Genomic DNA, 20,439 nt, shown 5'->3' on the forward strand with positions numbered 1-20,439 from the left:
TTCTGCCTGGTGCTGTTGGAGGTGCTATCAAAAACTCTGTCCTTTGCAGTGAGGAACCTAGGAATCAGCCAGACAGAGCAGGGGTGCCCAAGCTGAGGTTAAAATTCATGGAAGTGAGGGACACAACTTGAAGTAATGGAAGCTAAAGTTGTGGAACTGGGGATGCCTGCAGGAACTGCCCCAGAAAGAAAAGGGTGGGATGAAAAGAGATGCCTCAGGGCATGAGAACGACACAGGCCAGGACATCTTCCCTCTGTCCTACCACCTCCCCCAGGTCTACCCAGGCCTGACCGCAGACACCCATTGACTCCTGAGGGCATCTACCATGAGTAGACCTCACCTTCCTGTCCTACCTTTTATCCTCCCAGGGTTATGTGCAATACCTGCCCTTATGTCTGTGAGCATAGCTTAAGAACTCGAACTTGGGAGAATTCAGCCTACTGGGACACAGGGAAGGACAGGTAGATAGAAAATGGGAAGCAGCTGCATGAGCTGCCCTTCATATTGCACACAAGACTCATGATGGCAGAACTCATCTGTCTACTATCTGCATGTGGCTCTCATTATTTTGCTAAAGGAAGAACTACACACACTACTATAGGTACTGACATAAGTGATCCACACAGTGACGTGGAAGGTATGGTGTGCTCAGCAAGACAAAGTACAAAAAGTCCTTGGCATATTAGGTGCTCACTAAGCTCTGGTCCTAAAGAGCACTGGCCCCACCCTCTCACACCCAGGGCGACAGGTTTCCTGCTCAGCAGCAGCTTCCAGGACTGGATTATGACAGCTCTTCAGCACAATCCAGGACTTGTCATAGAGTGATCATTAACATTGTTTATAGTTGCTTGGAGCCGTCCAAGTTTGGTCTACAGAGGCACAAAGGTGTCTTTGTAGAGCTAGAACCCCTCTCTAGAGATGGGGTCAGATGGGTATCAGGACATCAGGATGAAGAGGGACAAACCAGAGTTCCTGTTGGATAGGGAGCTGGGCTGAGGTCAGAAGATGAGGTGGCTAAGGCAGCTCAGGTTTGGGCTTTGGACCCATATCAGTCCTTGGCCCCCATGTGTTTCTCTTGCTTCCCTATTCAAAGAAAATTAGATTCATGGTCTCCTTTAGGGATTACTAGTTGTTAAACTGACAAGATAGGGAAAACCTTTGGTAGATCATGGGCTCTTGTGTTTAAGATAGTTGCTCATCTGTAGCTTCACAATAGGTTTTGTGTGGAGAAGGTGTGGAAGGAGCCTGAATTGTGTCAAGGAGGCCAGGAGTTCTATATGTCCTGTCATAAGGTCCTGATGATGAACACAGCAGAAGACTCAAGTATTCTTGTTGGAGATGAAACCCTGAACTACAGTGGGAACACTTCCCATTAACAGATACAGATTGGTGACTACTTTATATAATAGAGCATTTCCAGCTTCTGGAATAAAGGGAAAAGCCCGGGGTCAAGGCTCTACTCAGGAGCTTAGAATGTAATTGAGTAGATAGATGGGAATTGGTTACAGCTGAGAAGGGGAGGGATGAGGCACTATAGTGTAAGAAGTGTTTAAGAGAGCACAGCTGCCTGGTCACAGAGTGAAGCTCTTCAGGTGACTGTGGTCTCTAATGTCGCTATGTGGTCCTTCTCAGAGCAGTCCAGGTGCAGGAGCTCCCGAGCTGTCAACCCAATCCTCACATCTGGGGCAGGGCCACTGAGTAGCAGAAAGCAATGTGGTGGGCTCCTAGTGCAGAGCTTGTGCACAGGGTACTGGCGGGATTGTGTGAGGCTAAGAAGTTTAGTCATTTTCTCAGCTTCGGTGGGAGAGAAGCCAGCTTCTAGATAAGATGGCCAAGGGAGCCAAGAGTGGCTGGAGAGTGAGTGCAGGTGTGGAGAAGGAGCAGGAGCAGGAGCAGGAGCAGGAGGAAGCCAGGTCCCTCCCTTCCTGGCTGCCTATTCTCTGCTTCTGTCCCAGAGTCATTTACACACTGTAGTGTGTGTCACCCTTAAATGACACAGACATCGAAGGGCATTGTGTCTTTTATCTGCACTTGCCACAGAATGATCACCTGATCTCAACAACAATAACCTCCACCCCCATGATGGACATTCATTTGTCTAGGAGGGGTGTGGGCAGTGCCATTTGTGGCCATAAAAGGCATTCTCCAAGGAGCCATCACATCCTCATTTTGTCACCGGTGTGACCTGCCTTATCTAAAAGAAAGAGCCTGAAGATGAAGAGCCTGCTTCTGACTGTCACACTGTTTGTCCTGGTGGCTGTCCTACAAGCCCAGGATGACCTGCCTTTCCTCTCAGAAGACAAGAATGTGATGCAGGGAGTGATGGTGGACAGGGGTAGAGGGAAGGCTTGACTTGACCCAGTTCTCGAGGACTGGAGCCAGCACTCATGAGTTGTTAAGTCCTCTGAGTCTGGCCTCTAGCACTGCTCCTCGGCCTGGAATCCTATCTGTTCTCTACTGCTCTGCTCTCTCTATTGCTGCTCTACCAGTAGGCATAGGCTCCCTTGGACTACAGAGCTGGAACATGGAAGGGTCTTAGTTGCAGTGATTCCAAGAACCAGAATGTTTCTCAGGCATGGACCTTCATGCCCTGTCATAGACTCAATAACTTTGGGGGCTTTGGGAACAGACACCTCTTTGCCTTCCTGGAACACGGGTTTTCAGGCAAAGTTTAAGGAATACAGGACTGGGGAGTGGGACCAGACCATGTCAGGGGCTTCAGCCTGAGCTCTGGAATGTTTTTCAGGTCCCTGACCATGTGCTGGAGCCTAGGGGAGAACTTGGCTTGGACTTGGGTGTATAGGTTGTACAGGGTATACAGGGCTCTGTTTGTTACAGGTCTCAGGGACCTGGTACAAGAAGGCCACAGTGATTAATCTGAACACCACAAAGTTGAAGAGACCCAAGGAAGAATTCCCTTTTGTAGTGAGAACCCTGGAAAAGGGAAACATAGAGATCACGATCACTGCCATGTGAGTGTCACCACCATTGGTCTTCCCAGCTTTCCCGTCTCCTCTCATCTATGCTTTGAGTGTTGATGCCAAGCAGGTTCATACTTTAAGGGAATACCATCACAGCAACCATCTGAAATCACAGCTGCAGTTGATATGGGACGTTGAGGTCACTGACTCATCCTGCAAGCTGAGCAGAACACAGGTGTGGGCTCTGCAAGAGGCTGCTGGTGTGTTCTCTGTTTTCTAGGCTTAATGGTGAGTGCACCCAGGAAGAATTCGTGTTGGAGAAGACGAAGGAGCCTGGCCAATACAGTGCCTGTGAGTTTGTGTGAATTTCTTCTTCCATTGCCACGATAAAATTCTCTGTCACAAAGGATTAGGGAAAGGGGGTTTATTTTAGCTCACTCTTCAAGGTATTGTCCATCATAGTGGAGAATTCATGGCAGCTGGTGCTTGAAACAGCTGGTTACATGACATCTACAGCAGAAGAAGGGAATGAGGGACAATGGCTTGCAAGTGCTCAGCTGGCTTTCTCCATGTTACACATCCAGGGTCTGCTGCCCAGTGGATAGTTAAGACCCACAGTTAAGGTGGGTCTTTCCACTTCAATTTTCATAGTCAAGATAATGCACACATGGAGATAATGGCACATCTCCCAGGAGATTCTTACTTGTCAAGTGGATGTTTTTAACCTGAACTGCCACAGTCTCTCAGTCTGCATGTGATCGTCTCTCCCAGGAACTAGTTCCCGGAGTTGGAGCATCCCTGTCCTGCCTAGCTCCCATAAGAGGCTATCCAGTTGACTTCTAGGTGGCTTTAGAGGTACAGGCTAGTCCACAGAAGAGACCACATTTCCCTCTAGGTAGTTTTGTCCCTTGACCTGAGGCTTAGGATCTGGGAAGCAGGGGAGGGCAGCTGCTAAGGGGCCATGTCAAACCCCAGCCTTCATCTTTTCTGTCAATGTTAGTCCAGACTCCATACCTGGGGGGGTGACAGCTTCCTAGGAGAGAACTTTGGTCCTGTTTTCAGACCATAATACACTCAGGCTCCAAAAGATTAGGAGTTCATGGGTTATTACTAACATCTTCTAGACCAGTGGTTCTCAGTTTGTGTGTTGTGACCCCTTTGGGAGTGAATATCAGATATCCACATTATCATTCTCAATAGTGACAAAATTACAGTAATGAAGTAGAGATAAAATAACTTTATGGCTGGGGAATCACCACACAATGAGGAAGTGTATCAAAGGGTTGCAGCATTAGGAAGGTTGAGAGCCACTGTGCTAGACAGTTCCTTAGCACAGTCAGAATAATGTGTCTGGAACAGGACACTACAGACCTTTTTCTCTGTTCATCTACAGTTTGGGACTTGTATCACATATACATCTATGAACTGCCAGTGATGGACCACTACATCATCTACAGTGAATTGAATTTTAAGAAGAAAGTATATGTGGGAGACCTCATAGGTAGGACCCTGTGCACCCCACTTCCTGTATGGTCTCCACTACCAGTAGCCAGAGGATGTGCAGTAGCACAACTTGTCACAGGACACTAGAATGCTTAGCATGGAGGACTCCATGTGTGTCTAGGTTCTGTCTGAGTAGTGTGTAAGATCTGAGTGAGACAGGTCAGACTGACAGGAACTTCCAGGGAAAAGGGCAGATATGATCCTCAGGGCCATAACAACTCAGGATGGAAGTTTAAAGCCATGAACTATAGGCTGAGTTTTCTTGTCCAGACTGCCTGTTTCCAAGTAACAGGCAGCAGCTTCCCAAATAATTGACTCCGAGACTTAATATAAATTATAGATGCTCTGCTGATAGCTCAGGCTTGTTACAAACTAGCTATTACAACTATTAATCGATGTGCTATCCTGAGGCTCGTGGCTTTTGCCTCTATCCCATTTTGTGTGTCTGACTTGTTCTCCACCTGTAGCACCCTTCCTCATCCCATAATTCTTAGTTGGCTTTCCTGCTTAACTTCATCTTGTTCAGCTATTAGCCAGTCACCTAATCATAGTGACATATATTCACACAGAGTACAGAAGGATTATTCCACAGCAATAAACTGCCAAGTACCATTTCTGGGGCCTCAGATTTCAGGAAGGCCAGTTTGAAGGGTTGGGTCCTAGAAGATGCCTTTGGTTGGCAGTGTCCTTCTGGACTTGAGAGACAGATTGGTATCCCTGTGACCCAGGCTTCTTCCAGGTCAGAGTGTGATTCTGCACAGCCATTCGGGATATATACCACCCACTTGTACCTCCCTGCAGGTGTGTCCATATCTTCCATCTGCACCCTACCTTCCTGTCTTCTCTAAGTGCTCCCTCCTCTTGCTGCCCCTGGGCCAGGGTGAAGCCCCTAGTGCTGGGAGTGATCCTTGCCTTGTGCCTTGGCTGTTCGGTGCAGAGCTGTTTGGTCACAACCCTCATGCTCATCCAGCATCTGTCCCCAGGGAAGGATACTACAGAAAACCACGAGGCCCTAGAAGATTTCAAGAAATTCACAGAGTGGAAAGGCTTTCCACAGGAAAACATCTTTGTGCCTATGCAGACAGGTGAGTGGGTGGCTTAAAGATCACAATCTAGGCCACTGAAGAGACCATGCTTTCCTCTAATTACTCAGAGCTATCCGTACCCCTCCTCATGTCTTCCTGTGTCAGCCATTACTCCAAGTGACTTGTGTGTTTTTCTATGTCTGTGGTGTCTCCAAGTGTCACCATTTGCCATCCTCTTCCCTGACAAGGACAATAGAGCCATACTTAAGGTCTTGATCACGATGGCATCTGAGCTTCAGGTGTGAGATCTAGATCTTCATTGGTGTACCTCTTCAACCTGGGCTTTTCTTTGTTTCTACAGAAACATGTGTACCCATAGATCACAATGGTAAGTGACTCCTCAGTACCAGAGTTTTGTGGTCCCTCTTTGGACCCTTAAATTGAGATATGAGAGACCTTTCATATCCAGTTGTGAGTGGCCTTTCAAGGATGTGGCCCAAGCAAAATCGAAGGACACTTCGGAATCTGTCCTTTTTTCATGGATTCCTTCCCATGCCATGGTCTCCATGTGGTCTCATCTCCCATCTGACACACCCCCTATGATGCTTAGTGACCTTCCTGGTCAAGGTGGCAGGCTGTGCTTGAGGACCATGACAGGCTAGCAACATCTCCACAGTATCTGTGGGAAGGAAGTTCTCTGATTGTTGGCTGTTTCCTATGAGCCCCACTCTGCTTACTCCCATAAGAGAAGGAGGGGCCCTCACTTCTGTTCCTCTTCCTGTAGCAGCTGCTTCTCAGAGCTGCAAATCCTGAGCCAGCTCTGCACCAATGCACAGCACTGCCTTTCCTGGAGTACTCATCTCTCTGGACCACACAACAATGAGACACACTCTTCAAGACCATCTCACTACCTGTCAGACCCCACTCCTGCTAGGACACTCTGTCCCACCCCAAACCCAAGTAAAGCCTTAAGCAGCCATTCTGGACTCAGCATGTTCTTTGGAGTCTCCTGTAAGCTCCGAAAAGCTTCATGAAAAGGTTCAGGAGCTGTGGGACTCAGTAGGTACCAGACCCCAAGTTCCACGATATCCCTCAGTCCTGTAGGATATAGGATATACCAGTTCATTTGAAGGGACCCCCACTCTGACATGGCTTCAGAAGTTGTTTGACTTTGGGGAGAATTTGGGAAACAACTAGGTTGGGCACAACTGGGGAGATGGCATCCCAGATGCAAACATGTGCAGGTTCCCACAGGGCTCTTGCTTCAGTGGGGACTGTGAGATTATGAGAGACCCAGTGGTGAGTGACAGAATGGGCAGGGGTTAAGAGTACTACTAATCCTCCATCATTACCCCTCAAGCAAAACAGTACTATATACAGCCCCATTAGTCATTATTACTCACTTTTCCCACCATGTGGTTTGTCCAATTTACAAATTGTGGACACTGCCTCAAGGAGATCTGGGAGTCAAAGTATGGGAGGAGTGGCTCTGTACCTTGAATGATCCAGAAACTGCCATCTCAATGATACTTAGATTTCTGGAGGATGAGCATACGGCACTACCTTTCTCTGAGAAGCTGTTGATTTTCCCAACTCAACAGCTCTTCAGCTCCCACCCTTGCCTATTGTCCTTTCATTGTCCCTCTGCCTGGATGTGATTCTTGTTGAGGACCAGAGATCATCCTGAAAAGAAGCAACCCCTTTCAAGTGCCTGGTGAGCCTGAGGTGGTTGGACACATTGGAGGTGAGGGTTAGTCAGAACCCTATAAAACTAGTGAGCACAGCATCCCACTCTGCAGGACCACAGAAAATACGGAAGATTTAAAGGGCTTCATACAACAGTGTAAGAAAATAGTATGGAAGAGGGCAAACTCGTGGGGTCCCACCCCTAAAAAGAGAACTACAGGCAACCAATGACAACTAGAAGTAGAATTTGTCTCTCCCTGGGATGAGTTCCCAGTTGGGTTATTCATTACAGAGCAATCAGCTCCAAAAACATATGCAGCAAAGCATCACCAAACAGACTCAGCACTTGTAGTTACACATTTGTAAGCACACTCACACATGTATCTGTAATGATGATAATCAAATAAAAAGAGGCTATCAGTTTGAGAGAATATGGGGGGCACAGGAGGAGATGGAGGGAGGAAAGCAAAAGGGAAATTGATATAGTATTTTAGTTAATTTTTTAAAAATGAAAGCAGTAGAAATCTTTCAGCAATGTTAGGAAAGTGAAGGAGTTACAAAGCCCTGAAGCAATGGATCAAAAATCTGAACTGCAAAATCTAAATTTATTTGTGAGAAGTATCATGCACATCTAGAGAAATCATTATTAATTTTAGTTTTGCTGGTCATATACTACACTCGAGTTTTTCTTTGGATACTTTTAAATATGAATTTTAATGCTCTGTGAACACAGATTTCCAGCATACTGAGTACATATACAGTAATGTCAGCCAAATCTTTTTTGTATTGTCCCTTATGGACATGCCCTCCATACACCTGAAACTACTGAGCTATTCTGCTTGGAGTTTTCCTGCTGAGTTTTGAACAGAGTGAGATGGAGACCCAGTCAATGTCTTTCTGTACACGTAGACATTTACTTCCAGGTACCATGTTTTGAAGGGGCCATCTTTTTTCCAGTGTGTGTTTTTGGCATGTTTATTAAAAATTGCAGGGTTGTGGTATGGGTCTGTTTTGTTCTGCCAGTAGCATGATGAGATTTTAGTGTAGAATCACCTTAAACCTAGTCAGGTGATAGCACCAACATTGTCCGTGTTGCTCAGGATTGCTTTTACTATTTGGGGTCTTTTGTGTTTGCAGAAAAAGTTTTGAATTGTATTTTTTTATTTCTGTGAGGAAAGGTGCTATAATTTTATTGGGGACTCCATAGATTTCTTTGATAATAGAGCCATTAACCTGGTATTGATTCTGCCAATCTATACACAAGGAACCTCTTCATATACCAGTTTCTTATTCCATGTTTTTCCTTGGATTTAAAAACGTTCATTGTTTCATTTTTCACTCGACAGAAAATTTCATTTTTGAGGTCTTTAACTCCCTTGGCTGGGTTCATTCCAGGGTATTTTTTAAAAAAATCATTTGGAAACAAATGCTAATTGAAGTATTTTCTTGATTTCTTTCTCCATATGACCCCTATTGGTATGTGGGAAAGCTGTTTGTTTTTATATGTTGATTTTGTAACCTTATGCTTTTATGAAAGTGTTTATTAGTTCTTAAAGTTTCCTTGTGGAGTCTCTGAAGTCTCTTAGTAAGAGATCATATTGTCAGCCAATACCGATATTTTGACTTTTTAAATTTAAATAAAAAACAATCTTATTTGATATTTTGACTTCTTCCTTTCCTATTTGTATTCCTTTTATTTCTTGCTCTTGTCTTATTGCTCTAGCTAATATTTAAGGCCTACATTCAGCAGGGTGGAAACAAGAGGATAGCTCTGTCCCTGCTGACTTCGGTGACATTGCTTTGGTTTGTCTCTACTTAGGATGATGCTGCCTGTATGAATTCACGCCTTCCACAAATAGTTCCTTTAGAGCTATGATCATGAAGGATGGTTGTCCTTTCTCAAAGGGCTTCTCTCCATTTCAGATGATTGTGTCATTTGTGCTCCTAAATACTTCAGTGTAATGTATCCCTTTTATTGCTTTGTATATATCTGACTGGATGGATAGTAGTAAAACATTTTGATAGATTGTTAAATGCTTTGTCTAAATGTAAGTGACAATTTTTGCCTCCATGTTGATCAGGAAGATCAGCCTATAATTTTCTTGCTTGTATATGTCAGGACAATATCTGCTTCACCAAAGAGTTTTGTATCATTTCCCACCCCTTTCCTGCTTTCTGAAAAGGATTCAGGAGTGTTGTGTTCATTCTTTGGAGAATTCAGCGGTAAACACATTTGGACCAGGTTTGTTTCAGTTGGAAGACATTTTATTGCTGTTTAATCTCACTGTTGTAGAACTCTTTACATTGTCTGTGTTCTCTTGTTTAATTTTTAGTGGATTATAGTGTAGGATACTATTCATTTCTTTTATATTTTCTAATTTATTTGAGTATAAGTTTTTAAGGTATATATCATCAAGACCCCGAGTTTCATGGGTTATCAATATGTCTTCTCTTTCATCTATTGTTTTTAATTTTAGTTTTGCTTAGTTTTACTAAAGGTTGACATTCTTGATGCTCTTTATTTTATTTATCCTTAATGCTGTGGGAACTTGGCCCAGCTCTTGTTTGCATCTTGGTGGATCAGGAAGTTGAGTGCTCAGGGCAGACCCAGAGGGAGATTCCACTGACTTCCATGTCTTTTAGTGAAGTCACAGTGCCAAAGGTTCCACAATTCCCAAAATAAGAATCCCCAGAAATGACCTAACCCTGTGTGCAACATTTCATATTCCAACCATAACATCCAAGAAACTAACACATAAACACATATACTCACTCATGTGCAGTCTCCCACAGACGCACATGAACATTCAATACACACAGGCACACACAGTTACACCAGTGCACAGAAGCAGGACAATGCATTTACACCGTGGTGTGGCACAGAATGGAAGAGAAGTGAGAAGGGGGATCCCCAGGGGATTTTGTCAGGGGCCTGACTTCCAACCTCTCTTGGAGTCTGGAAAGAGTGAAGGCAGCTGTTCTGTAAGAAGATGGGTTGGGATTTAGGCACATCATAGGGCCCAGCTGCTAGCTCAGTAAAGATCAGCTGTGAGGGCATGGAGAGTCAGGGAAGTGTGCAGAACTCTCATGAGGATGGGAAACAGCAGCTAAGACTGGACATAGAGACCAGGGTGTTGAAGACTGACACCATAGCTCAGTTCTCAGGGGTCTGTGACTGCAGAACACACCTCTGTGTCCAGCACTGCTATGTGGAGAGAGGTTGGTGACTGCTCATGGAACTGGAGGTTCTGAGAGGGAAGGGAAAATGTTGTGACATTTTCTGTTGGGAACACAATTCTGTATGGGGAGGGTGGGAACATAGAAGCCCTTGTTATCCTCCAGGCTCCCCACTCTGATAACAAGGCTTCCTGAGAATGAGTGAAAACGCAGATAGGTAGCTAATTACAGAATTAGCACCATGTATTCACAAGGTCCAAACAAAACAGTGCAACCACCCTATAGCATGGATGGAGGTTTGGTGCAGATATGGTGTCACCCAGTGAAGGACATACATGCTTCATTCAGGGAGGCCAGGAGCACAGAGGCACAATCGTGATCATGCATTTGCTCCTGCTGACTGTGGTTCTGACCCTGTCCTCTGTGAGCAATCATCCTATAGTAATCCTAGATATGCTGCCACTGTTGACAAGGTGAGTATGCTGGGCTTCCATGTTTGGAATGAGAGTCTCAGAGCTGCTGACGAGAGCTGCAGATGGACATCAGTGATATGCCCTGTATTAAGACTCAGGTCTGTCCTCCAACATGGCTTTTCTTGATATCTCACATCAGTGACACCCAGAGACCAAGTGATGGTTTATTGAGGCATCTGTCTCCTCAGTCTGCCATAGAGGTCCCTGCGTCCTTTGTGAGACGCGGTCTTCTAAAATCCTATTAATTTCACATAAATGAATCTGTTAAGTTTCTGTTTCTCAATGAAAGCCTCATGCAGAACAATATGCACAACAGAGAGCTGCTGTTTGCAGAGGGCTGAGCACTGCTGGGTATGGGGAGGCATGGAGGGATGGACTTCCTAAGATGTTTAAATTATTGATGTGTTCTGAGAAGATGAGAAACTCTGGAGGTGTTCAGCCTTCCTCTTAGGCCCTGACACTGATGGATAAAGGTGCCCATAGTGTCTTGCCTGGTCTTTCATGGCCTCTTTCTGGTAACTCTATTGACCTGAAGGCAATCACACTCCATGGATGAAGCTGGTGGCTGTGTATTCTGCCCCCATCTGACAGCTCCACCTGGCCCAACAGTCCCTCTCAATCTTAGAGTAAAGGGACTGGGTAGGTCCTGATCATGCTCTCAGCCTGGTGCTGTTGGTGATTTTCTTGTGCAGGAACCCTGGAATCAACTTGTCCCAAGAATGATATCTCCCATTCAAGGTCCCTGTACCTAGCCTGACTGGATTTGCCTGCTCATGACAGAGAGGGGCTAGCTGTGACCAGGACTCTTCCTGATCCTTTGAAGTATCGTCCCTCCAGATGGTACAGGGATCCTCCCCAGTCCCCTCTGCATCTCCTCTCATCTCAGCTCCTGCCTGGGACCCCTTTTTTTGGCTTCCCCTTTCCATGCTCCCCATCAAGCATGGCTTTCCCTGTCTAGCTTCTAAACAAGTGGTTCATTTGTGGGCAGGAAACCTGGAAAGTCATTATAGATGACTATTAAAGCCCGGTTTCTGGAAACTTAAACCTTACTAGACTCCTGTATGGCAGGAAGTATTGCGATGAAGAACACGTTTGTTTTCCCACCAGCCTGATCCTATAGCTGCATCAGCCCCAATTAATACAGAGACACTATATTAGATATAAAGTTGTTGGCCAGTTACTAGTGTTTCTTATTGGCTAGCTCTGTCTTAAAGATTAGCCCATTTCTATTAATCTAAATGTTTCCAGGTGATCTTACTGGAGAGAGAATCTGGACCTCTTCCCTCAAGTCTCTACATCTTGACTCTTCCCACTACATCTCCCAGAATCCTCCTTGTCTCCTAGTCCCGCCTATCTTGCCTTCCTATTTGCCAACAGTGCTTTATTCATTAACCAATAAGAGAAACATATTTACAGAATGACATCTCCCATCATATGTGTGTACTTCTGCTGTAAGAGTGAAATCTAGAAGTACTGACAGCTGCCTGGGTAGCACAGAGTCCCACAGGAAAATTGCCTGTTCTAAAGACTTTAGAAATAGTGTCAAGTCTGCCAAAAAATGTAGAATGGCACAATAGTCTATTTGGCCTTTGTCTATCTCACTCCAAGGGTGTGTGCTTTTCTTTACTTTGCAGTGGACCCTGTTTGTCACTGTGCTATGTGCCTTGAGTCATTTCAGTGGAGATTGCTGGATGGAGAACCCCGGGGAGGCCAGAGTGAGATCCTAATGAGGTCTTTTGTGTTTCTGTCTGCTTACTGGATTTTCTTCATTTTGTAGGCATAAACTTTTGTTTCCTTGTCTGAGAACTGAGAAACACCTTTTTTTTTTTTTTTTTTTTTTTTTAAATCAAAGGTTGTTAGCTCAACAAAGGCCCATATTGCCTTAACTATTCCCTTCCCCTTCTCACTGATTAGCTAGTTTTGTAAGATTATGAAGTCATCCACCCACAAATGGGAAGAGACAGTCACCACCTGCATTCAGAATAAAAGGTGGAGGGTGTCTTGTTAGTTTTCTATTGTCATGACAAAAACAGCATGATCAAGGCAACTTTCTGAGGAAAGCGTTTAAAGGGCGCTTATAGTTCCAGAAGGTCCATGAGCACCATGGTGTGGACCATTGCTGCAGGCAGACATGGAGCTGGGGCAGCAGTGAGAACTCAGATCCTGATCCACAAAAGATGTCACAGAAAGAGAAGGACGCAGAATGGCTTGGACTTTTGAAACCCCATAGCCTGCCCCCAGTGACACACTTCCTCCACCAAGTACATGCCTCCTAATCCTCTCCAAACAGTTCCTCCATATTCAGACATATGAGACTTGGGTGCCGTTCTTTTTTTTTTTTTTTAATGGATTCTTTGGGAATTTAATATCATGTACCCCAATCCTACTCATTTCCCACTCCTTCTGTCGCTGCCCTTCACCCTTGTAGCACTCCCCCAAAAAGAAAATTTAAAAAGAAATAAAAATTAAAATATTAATATTAATTAAAAAACAAACAAAAATAGAAAACAAAGCCAAAAATAACAAGAAGCAAAGCAAAACAAACAGAACCCATTCCCCTCCTCTGTCTTTTCCCTCATCTTTATCACCTCGTCATTCATTCTAGCGGTACTCGGAGCCAAGGTGTGTCACACAGTACACCCTTTGTCCAAATAGCTTTCCTTGCAAATGTTCACTGTGTAATGAGTTGTTGGTCAGGCTCAAGGACTCTGGCTTCTGGTGTACCATCAATACTGGAGCCTCATGGAAACTCCTCAGATACCCTGCAGTTGCCCCGAGTCATGGAGATCCAGCAGCTTTAGTTCTGCAGGACCAGTCCCTTAGTATGTGTCAGTAGGTTATAGATGGGTTAGCTGTTGGGGTTGGCCAACTCAGACCCTGGATCTGTGCTTGGATGGTAGCTGAGTTGGTCAGTCTGAGCCCCTGGGCCCACCCCCTCTGGCAAGGGGTGGAGTCCCATACCTTTGGAGAGGGGTAGAGCCAGCTTTCCCAAGTGCCATGGGGTGGGGCAGCTCTCCTATGATGGGAGGGACTAGCTTGCTTTTTCTGGTGGTTGCTGTGGCCAGCTATCACAGGGATGGTGAGGGACAGGGCCAGATCTCCCAGGGCTAATGATGGGAGAGTCCATCTCAGCATGGACCTAAGACTACAACACACATGGTTCTTGTGGGTTTCTGTGTTAACACATGCAACCAAGTATCAACAATTGGACAATGGACCCAGACATGGCCCTCAGAGGAAGCTTGGGACTAGTTATTTCCCTTGCCATGGGAAGCTGCACAGGTCAATCAGGTCTTTATGGGCCTGGCAGTAGTGATGTCCCTGGATTCTAACATGGCCTCAGGTGGCAGCCCAGACCCCGGCATCTGCACGGCCCTGGAACCATGGGTATCAACATGGATCTTGGCTGCAGGACTCAGATCAATATAATCCTGGCTGCAGGACCATGGACTATGGGTGCCATTTTTATTCAGACCATCTTAGAGGCCATCTTGGCTAGGCATGTTTTCTTAGCCATGCATGCTTGCTGGCAGGGTTAGGTTTGCCAAAAAGAAGTTGGTTTGCTGAGTTGCTTCCACTGTCTGTGTGTTCCTTTATGATGCCACAAGTTTATTCCTTTCCCACACAAGTTGAGGCCACAGACCTCCCTGTTTCCCTCTGGTGTTCACTTCCCCATGTTGCACTGTCTCCTTTCCTGCTTTGGTGACGCCTCCCACCATTTGTTCTAGCTCCACTTGACTTTGGTTATGGGATTCATCTATGCTCACCTAACTCTGATAAACTTCTTTTCTTTTGTCTTCCTTTTGGTTTATCTAGACAAAGCTTCTCTGTATAGCCCTGGCTGTCTTGCTACTTTCTCTATAGACCAGGCTGGTCTTGAACTTACAGAGATCCAGTTGCCTTTGCCTCCCAAGTCCAGGGGTTAGTTATGTGACACTTCCTCTTATCTTTGGTGACTTTTTCTTTTCTTTTCTTTTCTTTTTTAATTTATTTTTCTTATTTCCCTCTCCCTCCTTTTTCTCCCTCCCTCCCATGTCCCCCCTTCCTATTCCATTCACCCCCTCCACTCCACATGTAGGGTGATGCCTTCCAGGAGGGGTCATCTAAATCTGTCAAGTCATTTGAAGTAGGGACTAGGCCCTCCCTCCTGCCTCTAGGATAAGGGAATATCCTTCCATGGAGAATGTGCTCCCAAAGTCCTTTTGTGCACCAGGGATACATCCTGGTTCCACTGTCAGAGATCCCTTAGACTGCCTTTGGTGCCTTTTCAAAAGGAAGGTGGCTACTCTAATGTTCTTTCCCAAGATTCCATTGCTATGTGAGGGATTTGGTGCATTTTCTGTCCTGGATTGAGTGGTGTCTTCATTTCTTTCGCTGTTGCTATGATAACATACCATGGCAAAAGCAACTTAAAGACAATGAGTTTATTTTGGCTTTTGGTGTAGGGCATAGTGTATATTGGTGGAGAAGTCTGTAGATGTAGAAAACTGAGGCAACTGGTTACATTGCATCAGCACTGAGGAAGCAGAGAACATGATGCAGCTGAGCTCCTAGCTTCCTCCTTTTTATGAAGTCCAGGACCCAACCCTAGTGTATAGTTATGCTTTAGAGAGGGTCTTCCCACAAAGGGCATGGTAGTACATGCCTTTAGTCCCAGGACTTGGGTGATGGAGACGATATCTGTGATTTCAAGGGCAACCTTGTCTACATAGTGAGTTCAGGACAGCCAGGACTACATAAATAAACCCTGTCTCAAAACAAACAAACAACAAAAGCATGAAGTTGGTTTTCCTGCCTCTGGCCAAGCTAAGTTCATCATGATAATGCCTCACAGATGTGCCTGAGGCTGGGCTCCCAGGTGACTCCAGAGCCTGGTAAGTTGACAACACTAACACCACAAGGAGGGAATACCAGGTCTCACAAGGAAGGGAGTGGGGGGTCCTTCTGCTTTTTGAGGTTCTTATTTTGTACAAAGTACTAACTGGGTTCTCAAAGACAAAAAAACCAACCACACACCAGGCAAAGAGAACTCTAGAATTGGCCAGGACAGATCTAGTCTTATGCTCAGGTTGGGTTTGAATTTGGATGCACCAAGTGAGGTGAATTGGGAGGGAATGCTACACACGATTGGCAGGAATCTCATGCTGGGAGAAGGAAAAGGCTGGGAGCCTGGTGCTTTGTTCAGAGGGGGAACATGCCTCCCATGAAAGGAGTTTTATCCAATCCTGACAATTTACAATTTATTGGACCACAGTGACAAGATAGTGATGCATCAGTGATGGGCTGGACCAAAGATAACACCTCCCATGGACCCTTGGGAAAGCCAACAGAAAACTGACTTTAAATTCATACTCAATTTGGGGAAGACCTTCCTCTTTGACTGAGCATGCAACTTCTGGAGAGACACACATGGATGGTGAGGGAGGAAGGGGACACCTGTCTAGCCAGCCAGATCAGCCAAATTAACTCTGGTGATCAATAGGGTGACAGCTGTTGCAGCCAGATCGCCTTCACATCAGGGGGAAAACAAGGTCACATATCTGGGAAATGGAAACTTGGAAGATTCTGAAAGGCTCCTCCTCATCCTTTTTTTTTTTCTCTCTATGGAATCTCATATATATATATATATATATATATATATATATATATATATGGAATCTCATATATATATATATATATATACATACACACACATACATACATACACATACACACACACATATATATATAATTTTTTCTTATTTTACATATTGATCTCAGTTTCCTCTCCCTCCCTTCCTTCCTCCCATGCCCCTGAGCCCCCTTCCATCCCATTCCTCCTCTCCACAGGGAGGGTGATGCCTTCCAGGATGGATCATCAAAATCTGTCAAGTTATTTGGAGTAGTGTCTAGGCCCACCCTCCAGTCTCTAGGTTAAGGGAGTATCCCTCCATGGGGAATGTGCTCCCAAAGTCCCTTAGTGCACCAGGGATACATCCTGGTTTCACTGTCAGAGGTCCCTTAGACTGCCCAGGCCTTCTAACTGAGATGCATGTTCAGGGGTTCTGAGTCAGTTCAATGCTGGTTTCCCAGCTATCAGTCTGGGCATCCATGAGCTCCCCCTTGTTCAGGTCAGCTGTCTCTGTGGGTTTCTGTAGCCTGGTCCTGACCCCTTTTCCTATCACTCCTCCCTCTCTGCGACTGGATTCCAGGAGTTCCTCTCAGTGTTTAGCTGTGGTGTCTGCTTCTGTTTCCATCAGCTTCTATATGAGGGCTCTATGATGGCATATAAGTTAGTTATCAACCTAATTATCAGGGAAGGGCATTTGAGGGCCCTTTCCACTGTTGCTCATATTGTTAGTTGGGGTCACCCTCCTCCCCATCTTTTTAAAAGGAGTAAACAGCTGTTGGAGGGGGATATCTGACCAGCCAATCCACAGAGAGAGGACACTCCCTGACTGGAGAGCTGTCGGTAAGCTGTGCAGAGAGCACCAGGGCTGCAGCCTTCGTGAGTGTCACCGCGCTGGGGTGGGCTTTTGGTAGTACAGCTGCTTTTGAGTCTGCCCTACTCCTGTATGTAACCCCTCATCCATACTCCAGTTAGGAACCCCAGTAAAACAGGCTTGCCCGCCATGGCTTGCTCAGCCTGCTTTCTTACACAACACAGGATCACTTAGCTAGGGATGGCGCTGCCCATAGTGGATGCAACTGATCAAGAAAATGGCCCACAGGCAATCTGATGGAGGCATCTTCTCACTTGAGGTTCTCTCTTCTCAGTGTGTCACATTGACCAACCATCACAGTCACCAAAGAGAGAGCTCTCTTGGCTGAAACTCAGAATAAAAGGGGGGATATCCCCAGGATTATAGAAGCAGAAAATAACTGCTGGGGGAGGGGACTTTGAGCAGTTGAGCTGCCAGGAGGAGATTCTAGAACCTGACAAGTGCCTTCAAGCTATGCAGAAAGATTCAGGGTCGCAGTCTTTGCTTGTGTTGGGGTGACTTTTCAGTGATGCAGCTGCTCTTTTGTGTAACCCCTCAGCCACAATACTGATGGTAACCCCAATAAAACTCATTGGTTCAGGAAGTCAGATTAGGGTATACTTTTGTTTGTTTGTTTGTTTGATATGGATTCTGTGTCTAGTGTGAATTGATTTACTTGGCTTTACTTAGTCAATAATCAAGAGAAGCCAAAGAAGGAACCCAAACAGGAGCGGAAACACTAACTGTAGAGGAATGCTGCTTACTAGCTTTCTTCTGTTGGTTTGCCCAGCCACCTTTATAGTATTGCCCACACTAACCTGCTCAGGAATGATGCCATCTACAGTAGGCTGTGTCCTCCCACATCAGTCACCCATCAAGAAATCCCCTCAAACATACCCACAGGCCAATCAATGAAGTGGTCTTCTCAGATGTGTCTAGGTTTGTATGATGTCACAAAACTTACTATGACAAACCTTCAAAACTCAGAAAAAATTTAATAGTTTCAAGAATGTCTGCTGGGTGGCAGAGGCAGAGGTAGAGGCAGGCGGAACTTTGTGAGTTCGAGGCAAGTCTGGTCTATAGAACTAGTTACAGGACAGGCTCCAAAGTGGCACAGAGCAACCCTATTTCGAAAAACCAAAACAAAACCAAAACAAACCAAAAAACAAACAAAAAACCAAACCAAACCAACCAACCAACCAAACAAACAAACAAAAAAATAAGAATCCATGGGTTGTGCTGAATGTGGGCTTTAAAGTTTGGTTTCAGGCTGGAGACATAACTCAGCAGATAAGATCACTTGTTATTACTGCAGAAGACCCAGGGTTTAGTTCCCAGCACCCACATGGCAGCTTGCAGCCATCTGTAGCCCTGGTTCTAGGGGATGCCTCTTCTGATCTCTGTGGGCACCAGGAATTTGTGTAATTCACATATATACATGCAAGCAAAAACACCCATAGACATAAAATGAATACAAAGTTTTTAAAAGAAAGATTTATAAAAAAATAAAGCTGAGCTACTTTATGAGGCTGAACCCTCCCATCTATCTCCTCACTTAAATCCCCTTCTCTCCATCATTCTCTTTTACTCATCCATATACCTGTGTTCCCCTATCTACTTCCTTAATGAGCCCCTCCCTGTGAACACAATTAACTAGAGCATTACAGTGGTAAAGGTGAATCACCTTTACCCTGACTCCGAGTACATTGCTCTGGTCCTTTGTGCTCATGCTCTTTTGAGGGAAGAGAAAAGGCTCTTGACAGGAAAAGTTCTCAGTTAAACAGGGCCTTGGGAGTTCTTGTCTTCCGATACTGTGTAGCAGGCACACAGGCGGTAGTGATGTACATACGGGGAACCAGCAAAGCAATTCCACTGCATTGGAAGGGGCCAGCAGAGAAGGCTGTGATGCCACAGAGAAGGAAGGGGCTGCCCGGCATGGATACAGATTAATAAAAAAATGGCTGTTGGGTCAAGGGGAACATAGTATTCTGTTGCCTCGAGCAGACCCATGGAAAGTTATTAAGGGATTTCATGACTCATGTCACCTGGGAAGAGAAGCATTAGCTACTGTGGGCTCTCATGTCTTTAGGAGAAAAGGATTAAGAACTATGAGCCCAGAAGTTGTCAGGGCCTGCCCCTGCATCTCTGTACTAACTTAGGAGGTGGGGCCAGTTATTACCTTGATCATCCAGCACAAAGAGGCAAACATTCCCAGAAGAATGGCAATTAGATTTTACCCATTGCTGTCCTGTAGAGACCATAATACCCTCTGGGGCTTGCTGATGCTTTCTCAAGGTATACTGAGGCTTGTCCCCCCCTAGATCAAAAGACTCAGAAGTTGTGGAGACCTTTTTGAAAAAAGCTATTCCCCATGGTAGACTTGAAAGTGACAATGGGCTTCCTTTTATCTGTAAAATAACACAAGAGATCTCATAGGCCTTGGGCATAACCTACTATTTGTACATTTTTAGTCTTGAGAAATGTAGACTGGGAAAATTTAGCTATTAGGAACACCTTCACAAAAATATTCCCAGAAGCCTCAAGGATGTGGTTATTTTAGCATCCTGGTGTTTTATTAAAAACTAGAATCAGGCCAGACACAGTGAGACAGGCCTTTAATCCAAGCACTTAGCTGGCAAGAGGCAGGTGGATCTTTGTGAGTTTGGTGGTAGTTGCCTGGTCTCCATAGTGAGTTCCAGGACAGCTAAGGCTACACAATGAGCTCCATCACTCCTGCCCCTCACCTTGTTTTTTGAGACAGAGACTTTCCTTGGTCTAGAGCTCATGGATGAGGTTGGGCTGGTTGACTAGGAGATCATCTGTCTCTGCTGCCTCAGTACTGGGGTTACAAGTAAGTGTGTGCCTCCGTGCCTGGATCTCTTACGTGTGATCTAGGGATTGAACTAGGGTCCTCATGCTTGCATGGCTAGCACTTCATCAACTGAGTTTTCCTGCCATTGCCCTAGAATGTCTCTGTGTTTAGACACATTCTCAGTATATAACCAGGGTATGCATTTGAAGGTTTTCTTTTCTTTTTTAATAATTGCAGTAAACAATGTATACCATGAACTTAACTCCTTTCTAACTTGGACCCAACAGTATGCTAGCTAACAAAAGTAGTCACTGGATTTGGGATGACTGCCATTTCTAGTGTCCATGGTCTGCTGTGTGAATCTCCTCTCTACAAGGTCAC

General features: G+C 45.3%; 1 protein-coding gene across 1 annotated transcript; it reads left to right on the forward strand.

The window, feature by feature from the left end:
* Positions 1 to 1,827: 1,827 nt before the first annotated feature.
* LOC127221925 (vomeronasal secretory protein 2-like) lies at positions 1,828 to 6,262 on the forward strand. The gene is made up of 7 exons (XM_051183871.1): positions 1,828 to 1,913; positions 2,202 to 2,307; positions 2,839 to 2,972; positions 3,202 to 3,272; positions 4,315 to 4,422; positions 5,408 to 5,509; positions 6,234 to 6,262. Exons 1-7 carry the CDS (start codon positions 1,828 to 1,830, stop codon positions 6,260 to 6,262), a joined length of 636 nt encoding a protein of 211 aa, XP_051039828.1.
* The last annotated feature ends 14,177 nt before the right edge of the window (positions 6,263 to 20,439 follow it).

This window comes from Phodopus roborovskii, unplaced genomic scaffold (genome assembly GCF_943737965.1).
Source record: "Phodopus roborovskii unplaced genomic scaffold, PHOROB, whole genome shotgun sequence".
In the NCBI taxonomy this organism is placed as follows: Eukaryota; Metazoa; Chordata; class Mammalia; order Rodentia; family Cricetidae; genus Phodopus; species Phodopus roborovskii.